The sequence below is a fragment of the Homalodisca vitripennis genome, chromosome 3 (genome assembly GCF_021130785.1).
Source record: "Homalodisca vitripennis isolate AUS2020 chromosome 3, UT_GWSS_2.1, whole genome shotgun sequence".
NCBI lineage: Eukaryota > Metazoa > Arthropoda > Insecta > Hemiptera > Cicadellidae > Homalodisca > Homalodisca vitripennis.
In genome coordinates this window covers 153,690,587-153,709,334 of record NC_060209.1, presented here as the reverse complement: position 1 = coordinate 153,709,334, position 18,748 = coordinate 153,690,587, and the positions used below count along the sequence as shown (strand labels likewise).

At 35.2% G+C, this 18,748-nt stretch overlaps 1 protein-coding gene across 2 annotated transcripts in view; it reads right to left on the bottom strand.

The window, feature by feature from the left end:
* The window catches only part of LOC124357674 (N-acetylgalactosaminyltransferase 6-like), a 52,465-nt gene that overhangs the window by 7,073 nt on the left and 26,644 nt on the right, over window positions 1–18,748 (bottom strand). The window contains exons 6-9 of one of the 2 annotated variants that reach the window (XM_046809658.1): window positions 17,183–17,411; window positions 15,676–15,897; window positions 9,788–9,901; window positions 7,985–8,128 (exon numbers count right to left, since the gene is read on the bottom strand). In XM_046809658.1, coding sequence (XP_046665614.1) covers window positions 7,985–8,128; window positions 9,788–9,901; window positions 15,676–15,897; window positions 17,183–17,411 — 709 coding nt within the window. Of the gene's footprint in view, window positions 1–7,984; window positions 8,129–9,787; window positions 9,902–14,191; window positions 14,343–15,675; window positions 15,898–17,182; window positions 17,412–18,748 lie in introns of those variants that run through there. The other variant, XM_046809659.1, reaches the window with a different exon arrangement.

Below are 18,748 nucleotides of genomic sequence, written 5' to 3'. Positions count from 1 at the left end.
GCGCTACGTAGAGCAGCAAGCAGAGGCGACAGCGGCAGACACGTTATTGCTTCGGCGGTGGAGAGACATGGCTGCCCACAAACGCTGCAGTGTGGTGAAACAAAAAACTCTAGACAGTTTTTTTAAGTAAACATTGCATCTTTGGACCTCTGTAAGTAATTTCTTAATGCTGGTATTTGTAATAAAAGCATATTTCTTTTGTTTGCCTTCAGTTCTAATTATAACCCAATTTTTCTCAAAGTGTTCCGTATAATTCGAGTTCTTCACAATTCGAGGTACATTCGGTCCCATTCACCTCGGATTACCGGGACTCTACTGTAATCTCTAACATTATATGATAAAATTATAGTCCATACATAATTATATCCATGGTTAGAATTACACGTTTTATGTACTAATACCAGTTAACCGCAATTTCATTATGAAAAACAGGGACATCAAGACCATGTTCTTTTTAAATGACATTTCAAACAATCCTGAGAAAAGTGATAGTCACTGAAAGATATTACAATCTCTGAAACCATTTTAGATTAAGTTTAACCCTCTAAGTGGCAAGCGACGTCTGAGACGTTCTATTTACGCCGCCGTGACGTGGCAAGCGACGTCTTAGAAGTCGCTTCACATTGCCGCTTATTGCTAGGCAACCGATAATTATTTTTACGCCTAGTTTGCACAGTTGCGTTCACCACTAAAATTCAAATACATTTCATATAGTATCATCAACATCACGATGAAATAATCAATGGTACTAACTGAAATAATCCTAAGTTTTCTCCGGCGGTTTGTGGTAAAACTAGCTGAGTAGCTGAGAAGAAAATAGTGTACAACCTAATTGACACTGCAGTATTCAATGCTTACATCCTATACTCCAAAAATTCAGATAAACCCATGGTAAGGGATGATTTTGTTGATAGTATAGTACAAGGACTGGTTTCCAATGATACAACTCCTTCACCTACTGTGGCTCATGAAAGTCAAAGCGCCCATGAAATTGCCCATTTAGATAGGAAAAATCAAAGAGTGTGCATCATTTGTGCGAAAGACCCTAATGTGAAAAGAAAAAGAAGCGTTTATTGGTGTCCAGGGTGTAACTGCGGTATTCACCCTCTTTGTTACCCTAAACTCCTGCACTTTTATAGGCCTTACACAACAGGCGACTTCTAGCGATTCTGACTAGAAAAAGTGTTTTTTCTAGATTCAGTTTTTCCAATATAACTTTTTCAGTGTTGTAAATAGTAAAAAATATTATTGAAGGTTTTTTGTTTAGAATTAAATTGTGAATAAAGGTTGCATTTAACATAATCTCCTAGGAATGACATTTTTTAAAGTTACAGAACGTAAAAATAAAAAGTTTGGTGGAGAAAAAAACGTTTTTTCGAACATTTGTGTGGACATCATAAAAAAAGGTTAAGGTATGTAAAAATAACTATACTATGTTATTCTGTAGTTTATTACGAAAAACTTGATATATAACAAGCATTGCTCATATTAGAATTTGCATTTTATTTTTAAATTATAAGATAGTCCTGCTTGACTCTGAAAAATAGCCCGCCATTCCAGCAACATATTACCGCCACTTAGAGGGTTAAAGATGTGGACATGAAGTCGGAGAGTGAAACAAGTACTTCTGAAGTTTCTCTAATATTTTATATTTTAATGAACAGCTCCGATTTAGTAACAAGTAACCTATTTTGAGCCAGTGTGGAGAAATCCTGTCTAAAGAAAGACTAATGTCAAAATACTTAGCTTTTTATTTAACATACTTATGATGTACTAAATGGTGGCATTTACTGTAGTTGATTAAAATTCCCATAAAAACAAATCCAGAAAACAAAAAGCTTCTGCTTATAACATGACACTTGTAATGTAACTAACTTTAACAGATGAATAACAACAAACTTATAAAAGTTACTTTTTTTAGGTGATAATAATATCACCTGTTTAAATGTGTATTAACCCTTTGAGTGCCAAGTATTTATTGAGTGGGTATACTGAAAAGTGCTAGGTATTTTTCTAGTGGGTGTACCTAAAAGTGCCAGCCCTTTTGCAGGCATTTTGCAAGGTTTTAGTAAAGAATTCACAGTTCGATTATTTAATAAGCTATCAACAAGATTCTTTTTTTATTTTTCTCTGAAAACCCTGATTAATTAACATACAATGACAAAGTTACCATAAAACTAAATTTAGGAATATCAAAAATGGACTTACCTAAAAAAATTCAACATTTTTTTTTAATTTAATTTTTCAACCAAATTATTATGACCAAAAAAATTCATATCCTTTTCTTAGTCCATATCACTGGAAAGTGTATGCAATTGTCTGTAAATCTTGAAAAATTTATATTATTATCTTCAATAATGAGTAAGTTATACAACTATTAAGAAACTATTGTCACATTTTTTCCGGTAGCTATGGCAACCAAAAATGTTTATATGTTAGTTTCACAATTTAAAGTTTGATCGGAAGTGTACTATAACAATATATTTTGAAAAGAACGATTCTTCACAAACATTTCAATATGATATTATTTAAAAAATATTAAAGGTTACAATTTTTAGTGACTTTTTCCCGAACGTCCGGTAAAATCGGACGTCGGCACTTTTCGGCCAACTTTTGTCGTCCGGTAAAATCGGACGTTGGCACTCAAAGGGTTAATTATTATACTTATTATGTTTGACTTTGATAGATGATTAAAAACATGTTTACTATATATTGAAATATAATTGATAATAGAGTGTTATGGCAGTTTTTAAGACCGGTAGGTCGTAGCCTAGAGGGATTTTCGAAATAGGAATAGGGCTATATGTTAACCAGAACCCTAACAATGACCATGTACAGTTTTAGTACAATCGGTCCAGTAGTTTTTACGTGACACATTAATACACAAACACACATACAGACACCATTACATTTTTATATAATAGTATATATTATGTATTATCAGTACAGCCCTGGTACTTATATTATGGATAATATCATAGTATTCTCTAGTTCATTATTAACAAAATGATCAAATTATGTTTGCAGTAAGAAATACTGTTTTACATTTTTTATTAAAAGTTTGCAAATTGTCCAAAAACATTGCCGGTCTATGTGTCTTCCGCGGCACTCGTTTGCGCCTCGACGCCTGTTTCCTCGTTGGTGCAGTCTGCCGTGACGTCCGTTGCGTCCAGCAGCACTGAGCTTTCCGCGCCTGCCGCCTGCGTTTCGGTCCCTGTTGCCCGTTGGAGCAGGATGCCGTGACCCCGGTTGCCTCTACTGGCTCTGCGCGGTGTTTGTCGGCAATGGAGGTGGCCGACCTGGTTGCTGAAAATCAGCAACTTAAACATCGTTTGCTGCAGCTTGAAGAACAATACAAGCACGTCCTTGACCACTCTATTGAGTCGGACACTCGTCTTCTGCACTATACCAACCAAGTGTTCGTGGCGGCCACATCGTTGGTTGAGTCGCCCGTGCGCGCTTCCGTGGCTGACTGCGCCGTGCAGTGCGACCCACCACCTCGCGCTTCCGTGGCAGACTGCGCTATGCAGTGTGAGCTGCCTACTGACTGCAGGGATCGGCGTTGTGCGGATACTAGGGACCTCGTGGCTAGCCTCAAGACTACATTGAGGTTCTGGAAGCAGAGCTGAATAGCTTGAGGGGGAAGGGGAGTAAGTAGCGGATGTACGCGTGAGCAGCCTTCTGAGTGGTTTGTGGTGAGCGGAAAAAAGAAGACATCATCCGACTAAAAACTGATAATAAATATCAAGTTCTTTCAAGCCTACGGCATGCATCACCTCCATCGAAATCCCCTGGAATTCACAGAACTCCCAAAGAAGATCGGAAAAGAACGAGAAGAAGAAAAATAAGAACAAACATAAAACCAATCTGCCTCTTTCTTCAATCTTTATTGAAGGGGACAGCCACGTCCGTGGTTTGGTTGGCCATGTGCGGCGGAGGGTGGCCCGGAGGACGAGGGGTGGATGGCTTCTGTAACCCTGGAGCGAAGTTGCTGGATGCGACGTGCCGATGTGCCTCCACCTGGTGCTGTTGTGTTTATCGTCGCCGGGGACCAATGATGTCGCCTCCGGTCAGCAGTGCAATGTCTTACCGACACCTTGAACAGCGCATTGTGACTAGGCTACTGACCTCCAGCGTTGTCGTTTCCACCCTGCCTCACAGACACGACTTGCCACCGTGTCATCAAATTAATCAAGAGGTCGAACTATTAAACGCATATATTGAGGAACTATGCGCAAGAACCCGTGGGGCGGGTGGTGTTGGGACTTCAACCAAATCAGCAGAAGTGCCTTCACGTCTCATGGGATGCTCTTGAAGCAGAGCAGCAAGCACCTTCTGGCGGACCTGCTGATTGATTGTGTGCAGAAGTTGAATCGCTCCAATCCTCGAACTTCGTCCCGGATTCCTGTTTACCGCTGTCAAGCCACTGCCGACACGGCCACAGAGGTCTTCCACTACCCCACTGCCAACTACCTTGGAACTGCCAGTCGCTGCTCATCCCACGTGCTTCCTTGTGACTCATTCGCAGAGGCAGTAAAAAGCGGATCATCGGTAAAAAGACCTGATTCACTACCCTTTATTAATGCCATGAATCAGCAAAAAAAACTGTCTGCCTTTCAATTGTGTGAATCTGACATAAAAAATATCAGAATCGGGGAATTACGTAACCAAAAAGTCTCAAGAAAACCCAAATCAAATTAACAAAAATTCAAAATTCAATTCAAGCATTTTCTATTGTGCACCAGAACGCACAGTCTGCCACAAATAAAGTCGACGAGCTGATGCTCATGGCAGAAGAGCTGCGTCCTGATATATTTGTTGTTTCTGAGCATGGCTTTACGGCTGATACTGTTGCGATGTTCAGAATCAATAACTACGAATTGGCTAGCGTTTATAACCGAACTAACTACAAAGGGGGGTGGCGTGGCAATCTTTGTCAAATATCGCCTAAGTTACCAGCCATTAAAAGTGTGGATTATAGTAGTGATCTAAACTTTGAAGTGGCTGGGGTAAAACTTGATCAAAAATCCATTGGAAAAAATCACAGTAATTGGCCTATATAGATCTCCAAATGGGTGCAGCACCACATTTTTTGAACAACTTTGAATCACTCCTAAATTTCTTTCATTCAAAATTATTTGAAGTTTATCATCATAGGTGACTTCAACATCGACGTTCTGAAACTGCGCTAACCCCTGGCCCAGCGGCTTCGCGATATCTTATCTTCTTTCGGTTTAACATGGTCCGTGAACTCACCAACACGAGTTTCTGCCGCGTCGAGTACGGCCATCGACAACGTCATCACAAACATCCCAGGACGTTTCGGTCTCTGTTCTGAACGCGGCCATCTCGGATCACTTCGCCAGGAAGCCATAATTACCCACACCAAACCAAAATTTGAACCTCCCTCCGTGAAAAATAAAACGAGATTTAAAGTCTGCAAAATGTTGATCTTTTCAACAATTGTCTCAGGAAGGATGTCGTGGTCATTCTTGGATTCTTTCGATCAAGTGGAGGAAGCCTTCAATGCATTTTTAAAGCGAGTAATTTTTCATTTAAATGTCACCTGCCCATTCAAAAATTTCAAAGAGCGTTTTCAAAGGAAAAGAGATACCTGGATTACCCAGGATATTCTCAAATCAAGAGAAAGGCTCAAGTTTTATCATTCGATATATGTAGGGACAGAAAACGAACAATTCAAAACTTTTTTTCGAAATTTCAAGCAAAATTATCGAAAAGAAATAAGGATGGCCAAGTCACGAGATGTCGAAACCAAACTGAGACAATCAGACAATTTTTCAAAAAGCGCTTGGAACATTATAAAAAACAGCACAAAAACAACAAAGTTTTTCAAAATTTTCAATTCCAACACTTAAAACAACAAATAAAAAATAATTGATGATCCGTTTGAAGTGGCAAGTGAATTTAACAAATTTTTTTCAAACTGTGGCTGAACCAGACGACTCATTTTCGGATAGCCCTCGCGATGATCCATTGACGAGGACCGATCTCATCTATGGTTCTTTTTCCTGTGAGTGAGGTGGAGGTGGCCCGTATCGTGCGGGATTTGAGATCGAAAAAAAATCCAGTGACACCAATGGCATGTCTGTGTGGTTGCTCAGGGGTTGCTTCAAATACCTCTTGACTCCAATCACCCGACTGATCAATCTTTCATTTTGCTCAAGGCGTATTCCCGTCAGCATTGAAGATTGCCAAAGTTATACCAATTTTCAAAAAAGGACGATGCTTGCATTCCAAGCAAAACTATCGTCCAATTTCTATACTCCAGTTTTCAGCAAAATTTTTGAAAAAGCTTTTCTCAAACAATTTGAACAATTTCTTGATCGTTACGAGGTTCTATGTCCCGAACAATTTGGGTTCAGAAAAAAAAACAAGTCGACAATCGATGCTGTAACGAATCTCATTTACAATGTTGTCGAGGGCCTGGAGAGGCGATAGCACGTGCTAAGCATATTCCTTGACCTCTCTAAAGCTTTTGACTGTGTGCATCATGCAACACTGTTGCACCAGTTGTGGTCAAGTGGTATTCGGGGACTGCCGCACGATTGGATCTCGTCTTATTTAAAAGATAGAGAGCAGTGCGTGCAGATTGCGAGTGTCTTGTCAGGCAAAGTTTAAAATGCCCTACCGGTGTCCCACAGGGATTCAATATTAGGGCCAGTCCTTTTCTAATTTACGTCAACAGATTGAATTCTGCAATCCAGAATGGAAAATTGATTCAATATGCTGACGACACGACTCTCTGCATCAGATCAAAATCAAAAAACGAACATGAAATGGAGTCATTCATTGAGTTGAATTCATGCATCGAATATTTCTCCAGAATCAATCTGAAAACAAAACAGTTCAAAATCAAAACGTCATACATTTTTGCCTTCGGGCAACAACCAAGAGCAAGAGCTTCGACCCGCGATGATGGTGGACGATTTCCTTCTGGAAGAAACAGACTCCATTAAGTTCCTTGGGAATGTACCTTGATCGGGGGCTGACATGGGACGATCACATTGAAAACGTTTGCTCTAAGGTCGCTTCGGGAATTTATGTCCTGCGCAATCTAGCAAAATTTTTGTTCGTTGGATGTTATTAAAAATGGCCTATTTCGGTCTGATACATCCACATTTGACATATGGGCTTGAGATTGTGGGGAAGCTGTTCCAAATACAGATTTGAAAGAGTTTTCAGATCTCAAAAGAAAGCCGTAAGAATTCTTTCAAAATTTAAACCCCAGAGAGTCGTGCAAATATGCCTTTAGGGAGCTTGGATTGCTGACCCTTCCCTGTCTCTATATTCTCGAGGTGGCCTTGTACTGCCGATTTAATGCGGAGTTGGTGCAGGGTAGGGATGTCCACCAATATGGGACTTAGAGGCAGGAATAACTTTCGAGTCGAACAGCACAGAACGGCAGCTTTCGAACACTTACCATCTCTCAAGTTGGAGTCGGACTAATCAATAGGCTCCCTGAAGGCATCAAACAACTCAATGAAACAAAAACATTCAAAACTCGATTAAAACATTTTTCTTATGTCAAAGGCATTTTACTCAACTGATGAGTTCATGATGGGCCGCTGGGATGAAAATTTTTGAAATTAACAACCACGAAATCCCCGGTTCTGGTACATACAAGAATCGTATTGCATTGTATGTATTTACCTTGACCAATATCATTTATCTGATGTACTTATCTACTTTATATAGTTACGTTGACGCATGCCATGCAATATTGTAATTGTTTCACGCAATAAAGGATATTATTATTATTAAACAGAGAAAATCATTAGTTAGAGAAAAGTCAATTGAACTGTCAGCTTGTGGGTTGAACTTCAATTTGCACTCTTTACACTCAGCTCAAGAGGTAGTAAGAGAAGAAATTGTTTGGTCATAAGTTTAATTAAATCTTTAAAAGTCATATACGAGCTAAAAATATCTGACTACACTGTTAGCTCAATGGTCTAGGGGTACTTACCACATCATACTTCCAGAGCTGGTTGCCCTGTCCGCCATGACAAGTGTATAATTGGACAGGAGCTTTGTCATTGGGTGAACTGACGTCCCAGCACATGCCACGCCCCTTGGTGCGTATGTCTTTGTGCCAAGTCAACTGGAACTCCTGTTGAACAGTTAGTTGGTAAATAACATTTGAAGCATGGTCCAATCCATAGCCCAAAATATCTCTTTATTAAATTGTGTTTATTTAGTCACATAACTACTACATGTAATCAATTTTAAATACAAAATTAATTTTTTACGACGTAGTACGACTACTTTTTACAAAAGTAGTACGACGGCACAACAATGTTGTCATATTATGTCATGCCTTATTCTCACCTAATATTACTACGTAATAAAACTACTATAATAGCATAATTTATAAATAAATTGATTGTATATAGAAAGTCTTATGATGCCACTATGGCGTCAAAGGTACTAAAAGTATCTATGATGATCAAATCATACCATTTTTCGTGAATAAGCTTTACCATTCTGTATTATCAGGATGTATAAATGCCACATCAACTTTATATGTCAGATTGGTATTTTTAGAAGCCGAAATAAACATGTTTAGTAGCACTGAGTAAGATATAGTTTTCAATAGTAAAAAATCAGTTGCACAAAAAAATACATGAATGTGACTACACCATGGCGTTATCAGTACTGGTAGTGTACCTAGCTTATCAGTATACCTTTATCACTACCAGGACTGGCAGTGCAGCTAGCTTATATAACCACAGGACTGGCAGTATAGTTACCTTATATCACTACTAGGACTGAAAGCATACCTAACTTATATAACCACCAGGACTGTTACCTTTTATCACTACTAGGACTGAAAGCATAGCTAACTTATATAACCACCAGGACTGGCAGTGTAGCTAACTTATATAACCACCAGGACTTACAGTGTAGCTAACTTATATAACCACAGGACTGGCAGTATAGTTAACTTATAGCACCACCAGGACTGTGCATGTTCTTAACATCTTATAACCCTCACAATTCCAGAGCTGACTATCCCGTAAAAGTACAAAACAGATAAAATCAGCCTGTGGCATTGTAAAGGTTAAAACCATTACTAATGTGTTATTCAGATTCTCAAAATATACACAAATCAAGCTAAACCACAGGATATACTTCTATGTACTTTGCTTATTACTGAAAACAATGCGTGATTTAAACCTTAGTATGTTAAAGAATAAAGTTTACAAACCTACTATTGTGCTTAATTTTAATTATTTTTTTTAAATAACATTTTATTTAGTTTCATACTTTATGGAATATATTGGTCAAATAATATATAAAACACATTTTATGTTTAAAAACAGGTTAGTAAACAAACAATGCATGCTCAACAGCTGTCTTTCACAAGCGAGTTTACCCACTTCGAGCACGACTGTAGCAGGCTGAATATACGTACAGGCGGTCAGTCAACAAAATATAATGTTGTGACTAGTGATTACTGTTCTGATGTGTCATACTCCATCAACAACTCAATAGAAGACAAACTAAGCACTATCCAATATTCTGACAGAATTTTGAAGAACTTAAGTGAATACAATATGCCGTTACAAGATATGTGAATTATCCTATCTAGCGCTTATGGGGAAATTATGATCGGTAATATATACCTTACTTACCATGTACAACGCTTAAAAGAAATTAAATAAATTGTTTATAATTACATAGTTTTCTGGCTAAAAACTAAGTATAGATAAGTCTATTTCATATTACTTATTAGTTTTACATTAGTAATCTGAGAATGTTGACGGACCTGTTCGCCCTTACGGCCAGGAGAGTCTGACACACAGTCTTCCAGACCAAACGGGTCGTCTGCCCCTTTATGTTTGGTGTCCACACACAGTTCGTTTGCCACCCCGTTCCTTATCTGAGACATCACATTTGTTTGAAACATTTCAACAATAAATATAATTTTTTGTATTAATTAAGATGTGTGGAAAAATCAATTGTCTGTATTTGCTATAAAATGGTGACCACGACTACCAATAAAACCTTTGCTAATATTTTATAACAAATATACGAGTCATTGACACTGGGACAATTATTGTACTGGCTAACACAGGACGGTAGTATTAGTATACGGAAATTTACCTTCTCAGGCAGGTGTCCGATTTATAAATTCTCTTTAGATATCTTTGACAAGTGCTCCAGTGCCTTTAGCATCCAAGTCTCGCCCAAAAAGTTTTTGGTTTCTCAAGTGTTTTACAGTGTCAGTAAGTTCTTGGCTTGGCACATAAATAAAACTCAGCTGAGGTAGATTGGAGTGACCATTCTAACCAATCAATTTAAATGAATGAGAGATATTAAATGTAAAAATTTCAATGGTTTTATGAAAGCTAAACTTTAATTATCTTAAAATATGTAAATTTTGCAATATAGTACATACATGTTATGTAATTTTTAAATGAAAAAAAAATCAATTATTTTCAAGAACATCCAATAATTTATTTGCAAAGTAACATTGAATTATTGCAAAGTAACTTATTTGGAGTTTTAACAAGTGCATTACTTTTAATGAGTTTCAATTGGCATGATTGGGCTTTACAAACAATTCATTCACTTTTTAAAATTCAGTTCACATCAAATTATAATTGTGGTGAAAAAAAAACTAATAAAAACAATACTGTACTCTTTTATTTTTTTAGCTATGGCTTTGTTTCTGTAAGCTTGAGAGACGTATAGTTTTCACGTTTTATCTGTACTATTATTAAGGTGTGTGAGGTTCCAAAAATTATGGGTGGATGAATTAAGCAAGTAATTGAAAATCAAACAAATAACCTTTTAGGTAAATATTTATTATAAAGTCATATATTAACCCTTAAGAGTGCTGGATATAAATTGCTTTATTTCTTCCTAGCATACATCAATTTTAAAAATTTAATTTTAATTTTTTTATAGTTTTATTTGAATTAAAATTATTATAGGATGTAACAAATTAAAACTGATTTTCATGAGGCTTTCACATTGTTTTTTTTTTTTTTTTTAAGATAAATAAGTATAAAAAAGTTTAACATGGAATTTGTCAATTCACAGGAAAGAAAAAAAAATTGTTAAGAAACTAAATTGAAATCTTAATAATTAAACTTAACCTACAACTGTAAACAATGTTCGAATGTAACATATAACATACATAGTTGAATGACATGGACATTGAGAAAGTGGCTAACACTCTATATCTGATATGGTTTTTCTGAGAGTAAAAGGTTCTTCTCTAAAAGACCAATTATGAGCATAAATAAAGGAGGTTTGGTTAACATTTATAATTTTAATTATTGCTAAAAGAATATAGAACATTAATTTTAAGATATTACCTATTTTTTGTACAATCTCTAAAATCAATACATTTTTTGTTTCTGGAGACAGGTTTTGAATTTCAACATTAAATAAATTGTATCACAAATAGCTAACAAATTACAAAACTCTTTCACTTTGTTATAATGTGAGAATTACTTTCTAGTTTGATGAACAATTTAATAATTATTGCTTGATGGAAAATCAGTGTTACATGTTTCAACCACAAAAGCCACAAAATCATTCACTCTTTATTCAAAATGCTCAAGAAAAGCTTGTTAACTTTCAAATGAGTTACTTTGTATTGTCAGTGGGCACATCCAAGCAATCGTCTAGAACAGTTGTCAGTATATTCTAAACAAAACATATACAGAGTGTAACAAAAAATTTGGGCTGGCTATGCATTTTCAGATTTAAGCTAAAAATGATGAACTTTTTTTCAATATCCACTTTGTTTAGCATGTATACGTCATTTTTTTGTATTAAAACAATTTTATCTTTACGATTGTTACAAAACTTGGTAAATAGGTCTACGTCAGAAGGTATTATTATCAGAAAAAAATACTTTAAAATAAGTTTTAATGTTTTCAAAATGGCGGAAATTTAATTTTTGTTTGATAAAATATTGAATAAACCACTGTTTTTATTAAAATGTTATACAACACAAAAAAGACACCATAATAAGTTTCCAAAGACACCTCATTTATAAACCTCGGTTAAGAAATAACCATTTTATGGATGGATTCGTATTACACATGCAAACTAAGTGGCCCATAATTTGACATTATTTGAAGAACTGTTATTAAATTTTACTTCAATTAAAATGTAACAATAAAAGTGACTATTGAACTTATAACATCTAATAAATGTAAAAATAATCAAATTTTATTTAATTTATTAATAATTAGATTCTAAATTAGATGTTTGATATGTCCTCCATGGCTGAGAACACATTGCCGTAGTAAACGTACGATTCTCTTACTTGTTCAAGGATTTCTGGTGTACCTACAAATATATTCATGTTATCCCTTTCAATGTACTTTACCCTATTCAGTCTCTGCACTGCTTCATGCAAATTCTCTACTGTATGAAGAAATGCTTTTCATCATTTTTCATAAGTCTTTTAATGATTCCTGTCAATATTTCTTTTACTACTTCAACATTCTCAAATATCATTCATTTCACAGCTGACTTGACTTTAGGGAATAAAAAAATCACAGTGACCAAATCAGATGAATAGAGTGGATGACCTAAGACGGGGGATGTTGTCACATAACAAAGCTGTGGTGAGAAGGGTTGATTCTATGTCAATGTTGTTTAGCTCCAATTCACCTTTCTCCTTAGTGCAGCATCTGAAATCTGATGCTGTCCACAGTCTTGACTCCTGAAATTTGGATTCATGTTCATAACAATTGTAGATATAAATTCATTATGAATTTCTTCATTCCTGACTTTTTATGGATCTCTTCAGATGAACATGACTCCAGATTCCAGGAGTCAAGTGGACATCATGTGACTGTCAAGATTCCAGACCCTGCACTAAGAGGAAAGTGAATGTTTTTGCCTAAAAACATTTTCTCTAATAAAGTATTGTGAGCTGGGGCAAATCATTCCATTTTTATTGTAGGTGTTCACGTGGGGTAGTCAGGATGCTAATATAGTAATCACTATCATGGTGATTCACTGTTTGCTCCTTTGGTACCCAACCAATGTGCACAATCCCTTTGATATAAAAAAAACCATTATCATTGCCCTGAATTTTGATTTTGTCATTTTTGCTTTTTTATACTGTGAAGAATCAGGAGATTTTAAAAGCATTGATTAATGCTTTATTTTAGGGTTGGAAGTAAAAAAAAAAAAAACACAATTCATCACTCATGATGTTTTCTTGAGGATGTTATAAAAAATTGTATTTGTTCTGTGGCTACACCAAATCTAATCCCATACCTTTTATGTGTTACACAATCAACATTAAACACTTCACACAGTAAAGAAATAAAAAAATTACAGCATATGTGCAACAAACAGTAATAAATAAGAATCATAACAACTGAACTGGAGTGAAACAGCGAGTTGAAAATTAAAGACACTTCATAAATAATTGGTTGAAACACTGATCCACAATTGCATATTGTATATTGTATGTAGACAGAGTATAGTCTGATGTTTAAAACAGTGCCTGAATCACTTTCATACAATAAATTAAATAGTCACAACAAGAGGAAAAAATAGTTAACCATCAACCGCTACAAATAATTGGTATGTAATTAGCTTACAAACAAAAATTGCCACCATATAGGTTAATTATACTTCATTATGGATAAATTATTCATGTTTGAATATGAATAAAATTTGAGGAATAAACTGATTTGGAATAAAACAATAAAATTGCAGGTTAGAATATTCCAATCACATTGCACTAAATCACTTTAAGGTAGATAGTTTAACTACCAAAAAGCGTACAAAATGTTTTGTAAAACAAAATAATGCATACAAACCGATTAAACAGAATTAAACTCTCACATTCTTGCATACCACGAGGCAAAGCACTTTGAAACAATGGAATAAATTATTAATACAGGAAACATTATTCGCTGATATTGTTATTATCCTGATAAATAAATCATTTATAACAGAAATTAAAAGTGGAAATTGAATGATCAGTGGAATAATATTTCAGTATATCAAACAAAATGAAAGAAAATGATAAAGAGTTAATATGCGGTCAAACACAAGCAAGAATAAAGCAAGATAGAAATGCAACATTCCATAATGAACAAGAACGGGAACACAATGTGGAGATTAAGGTCCAAAGTAGCAAGCAAGTAAGTCTACATAAAATGGATGCCGACTTCAGAATGCTTACCAATGATTTTAAAACAGGTAATTTTTATATTTCAGTAATTAAAATTCTTTCTTTTTCTTGAATGAAGCCGCCTTTTTCTCAATGAAAAGGTGAGCAGGAGGAGTAACATGATTGCTAACAAAGTAATAGCAATATGAAATAAAATTGGTACCTGCAACACCAAATTGAATGATCAATGCTTGAAACATTTAAATTCAATAGCCAACTTTCACGGTGATAAACTGATAGCTTGTCATTTTTTATGACCGTTTATGGCTATTAAATAATAACAGAGTATTTTATATTGGAATTTAAAATAATTAATTCTCATACAGTAAAATAAAACACTGTATTAGAAAGTTTTAATTTAAAAATACTTGTAATATTTCATGTAAATTGTCTAATTTAGTAAGTAGGAGAGACAGGTCAAAAACCATTCACAATAAACTATTTTATCAAGTTATAAAAGTTAATTTAAAGTTGCTTTTGACTTGCCAACACTTTGGGGTATATGAAAAACTTAAAAGGGTAAAAATGTTTCAAAAACAGGGGTGTAATTTGTGTTCCTGATTATTTTTTAAAGGCTGAAATACTTTTTCTACATACTAGTGAGTACGTTTGTCTGTAACTCGATGTACAACTCAAACATGTGCACACTAACACATAATTTCTTAAAATATATAATTGAATAGTAATATTTTACTCATCGTCAATTTTATGAAAGTGGAAATTATTAATATCATGTAGGGTATTTAATTTTTAATTAAGTTCAATGGAGTTAGGTAGTTAAAACTTATATATACTTTACCTATTTATCACTAAAGCCTAATGACCATGTTCGTCCTTCCACACAAAACTTAAGTTCTTTTAGTGACAGTTAGAAGGTACAAGTCAATGCAGGAGAGTAAATACTACTTTAACTCCATTTCTAAACAAGAAAAAATGTATTGTGTTCTCTTTGACTATTGACTATTGACTGTCTTTATTAGCACCAAAAAAGGAGCAGTCTTTTAAGGGCAACCTTTTTCACTTTGTGGGCAAACCATGGGTAAGCCATGGGCAATCTCATTTACTTCTTTGACTTTGGCAGCATTCATTAAGTGACTAATAGAATTATTTCATCATTAGCTTTCATTAACATCCAAAACAGGGAGACATGTTCAAGATACTAATTTCAATGATAGCTGCAGATGCAGATCTACACATGAAAAATCTAAGGTGCTAGGCTAAACATTGTTTGATTAAATATAACCTTAAAATGGTCATTTTAAATATGTTTCATTACTTTTTATACTTAAGTAATAGACCCTGTCAACAATAAAGCTTTAATTTTAATAGGGGGAGAGGGTAGAACATTGATCAATTCGGATGAAATTCTGAAGGAAAATTCCTACATGAGACAATTATTGTGAAAAGGTACATCCATTAAATCCCTCTGCATAGAAGATATAGCTAGTAAAAGGATTCAAATCCTCATCATCTTTTGATAAGTACTGTCCACTTACCTCTCCATAGCCAAAGTCTGGAGGCTCAACAGGTGGGTATTTCTTGACCAGGTCAAAGGCCACCTCCTCCATGAACCAACGGAAGGGTCGGCAATGCAGTCGTTCACGTATGGCCTTTTGTTCTGTCAGGTCACCTGGGTCTATGGAACGATACTGCGGTCGCCGCTTGTACAGATACTCGGCGTACTCGTCCATCCACACCTCTGCCACTCTCCTATAGTTCTATCACAACACATAATAATAACTAAGCTATATGTCCAATCTAAAATTTATCTATTCAAGATAACTATACTGCTAGTTTTCTTTACAAACTGCGGATTAGAGCTTAGTTATACTTTTATTTTTTATCATGCTAAATTTATCATGATAAATAAAATGTATCAACATTTTAAGCATTTATCATAAATTAAAAATCAATAATGCCATAAAACTAGCAAACTATTCTACCATTTTTATGCATTATTAATTTTTTTAGTGGGTATGTATGTATACACACATAAGGTTTACCAATTCCCAACAAAAGAAGAACTACTAACACAAAGAAAACCAATTTCTAACCACTTTGTTCAAAACGAGTACAACTGAACAAAGGTAAAATTCTAACTTCAATTTGACGTTTTATGTTAGATGGATTCCACTTAGATGGCTCGCCAAACATAGTTCTTCTTTCATAAAGTGTTTGAAATTCAGGTGTCAAGCAATGGGATTTATGTTAAATTGTTTTACTGCCTCCAAAAAACTAGGAATTTGCAGGGTGCACGTAAATGATTTTTTAACAGTAAACCCATTGTGTGACAATTAAAAGTTCACAATAAAAGAAGAATAATAATGAATATTAATATGGCGTGGCATGGAACTAGTGTCAAATTATAGTTTGAATTTTAACATTGCTTAATCAATACCCATTTTTTGGGTAGAGTGGTCAGAGATTTGTTTTTTTAGTTTTGTCTGGATAAGAATTTTAATTTTAGGTACTTCTTCCAATTGATCATCCCATACAACAGTTTTAATTTCCTCATATTTTGGGAAGAAGGAGATAATTTTTAAATTTATAACAATACTCTACACCCCAAAAGAGATTTTAAATCTTCAACTGCTCAACAATAATTAATGTGGGAAGGTTAAGGATTTTGAAACACTTAGTACACATTAATCTGTTAATCTACAGTGATTGTTTCTACAAAGCATCAGCTTTGTATGAATATATATTGGAATCAATTGTTTTAAATTACATGCTATTATTTACAATCCTCATTTTTTTCTAGATTCAGGATTATTGAAAATGCATTATCCTCTGCCAAAAAACCAACAACTCTCTTGAGTGCCTGACAACTCTCAACCTGCAAAGCTCAAGGGAAGATTGGAAATTTTTATTGGAGGAACTCTTAAATTGTAGATCTATATAATGTGGTTTAACCACAAATCAATATTATTTAATTTTAAGATAACTAACCACATGCATTTTAAACAAAAATCTGTCTAAATGAAGCTAAAAAGTTGTACCAACCTTCCCAACAAAATCTCCAATGCCGGGGTTGGGGAAGGGAGCAAACTTTCTGTAGATGTGGCCCACACGTGAGCAGGGAGCATCAAACATGCGGCCGCCACACTGCCAGATCTTGAAGCTGAGTTCATACTGCTCCCCACCCCAGATGTTCAGGCCAGGGTCATAGCCTCCTAACTCCCAGAAGAACTTGGTACTGATCGCAAACAGTCCTCCAGCCATCACCGGTGATCTAGACAAATTGGGGGGTTTAAATACAGTACACATGCAGAGAGTTAAAGGTGTTTTTGTTCTTATCAGTTTTCTAAAGTGCCAAAATTCTAACATGCCACTGGACTGAAGTTAGTAAGTCAAAGAATGTCTTATTTAAGCAGGTGAATTTAGGGCTAAGCAGCCTTCTCTAACACTAAACCTGTTTATGTTAGTGGTTAGTGGTTTGTTTGTTAGATATTCATGTTGCAACAGATATCGGACTGAATCTGACTTTGGACCGGAACGGCCAAGATAGTGATGTCAGACTGAGTTTGCCTACGGACCCTAAAACATTGATGAACAGCACGAACAAAACTGATTAAAAAACTTAACCTTGGGGAACCCTGCTAATTGGTAGGTTCAGATTTTGCTCTTTCAAAAGTAGCTTTAAAACCATTTGTTTATATTTCCAGATTTTTAAGTTTAGTTAAAATAAACTTTGTCCCTAGCATTCAAAAGCCTTACTTAGGTCAAGCAAGATATAGACTGGGGATAATGTTAATAACTTACACAAATCTTTCTAATAATGTATCCAACAATGTCAATAAAAATTCTATCTCTAGTTGATTTTCTAGTACAGTAAATATCCCAAGTAGACTATTGGTTATTACTTAGCTTTGTCTGAGATGCACCTAGAGTTTAAATTGTGCAATTTTAATTTGTAAAGGTTTTAGAGTAGGTTGGAATCTGAGATGGATCTGAAGTTGAAAATACTCTTGGAACCCTTGTCTTTTTTAATCATTTTAGCCATCTTTGGTTTGTTTGTAAAATTATCTCCTGCCACTGACTTTTTTAATAAAGATGAAAATATTTAATTTTAACACTTTGTACCCTGAGCCCGAGTATAGGTCGGGCCTTGTCGGCAGCGCCTGCTACTGGCGCACGAGTATAGCTGGGGTCGTGTTATTTAATTGTATTATTTAGCTCAGTCATCTTATTTTTGGATTCAAACATTTTTATTATGTTCATTGGTTGTCTAATTTCGTATTTGTTTGTTTTGAGATCCCTGGGTCACGTTTTAGTAATGAAATACGTATATTTTTCGTCGTACTACAAGCGAGTCTAGACAGCTGATCGTAGGCGCCGCGGCTGATCGTCGGTACTGTCAGTTTCCTTGCTTTGTAGTGTTTCACGTTGTGTATTGTCGTGAGTCTTAGTGATGTCTTACTAAGTTTTCTACAAATCTTGCCGACAAATACTGAAGCAAATATTATTATAATTTATTCTAAATGTGAATTTAACTGTTTGTAAATAATCAGAACTTTAGTTTCTTACTTAATGAAGTAAAGGCAAATGCAAGCAACGTGAGGTTATCCG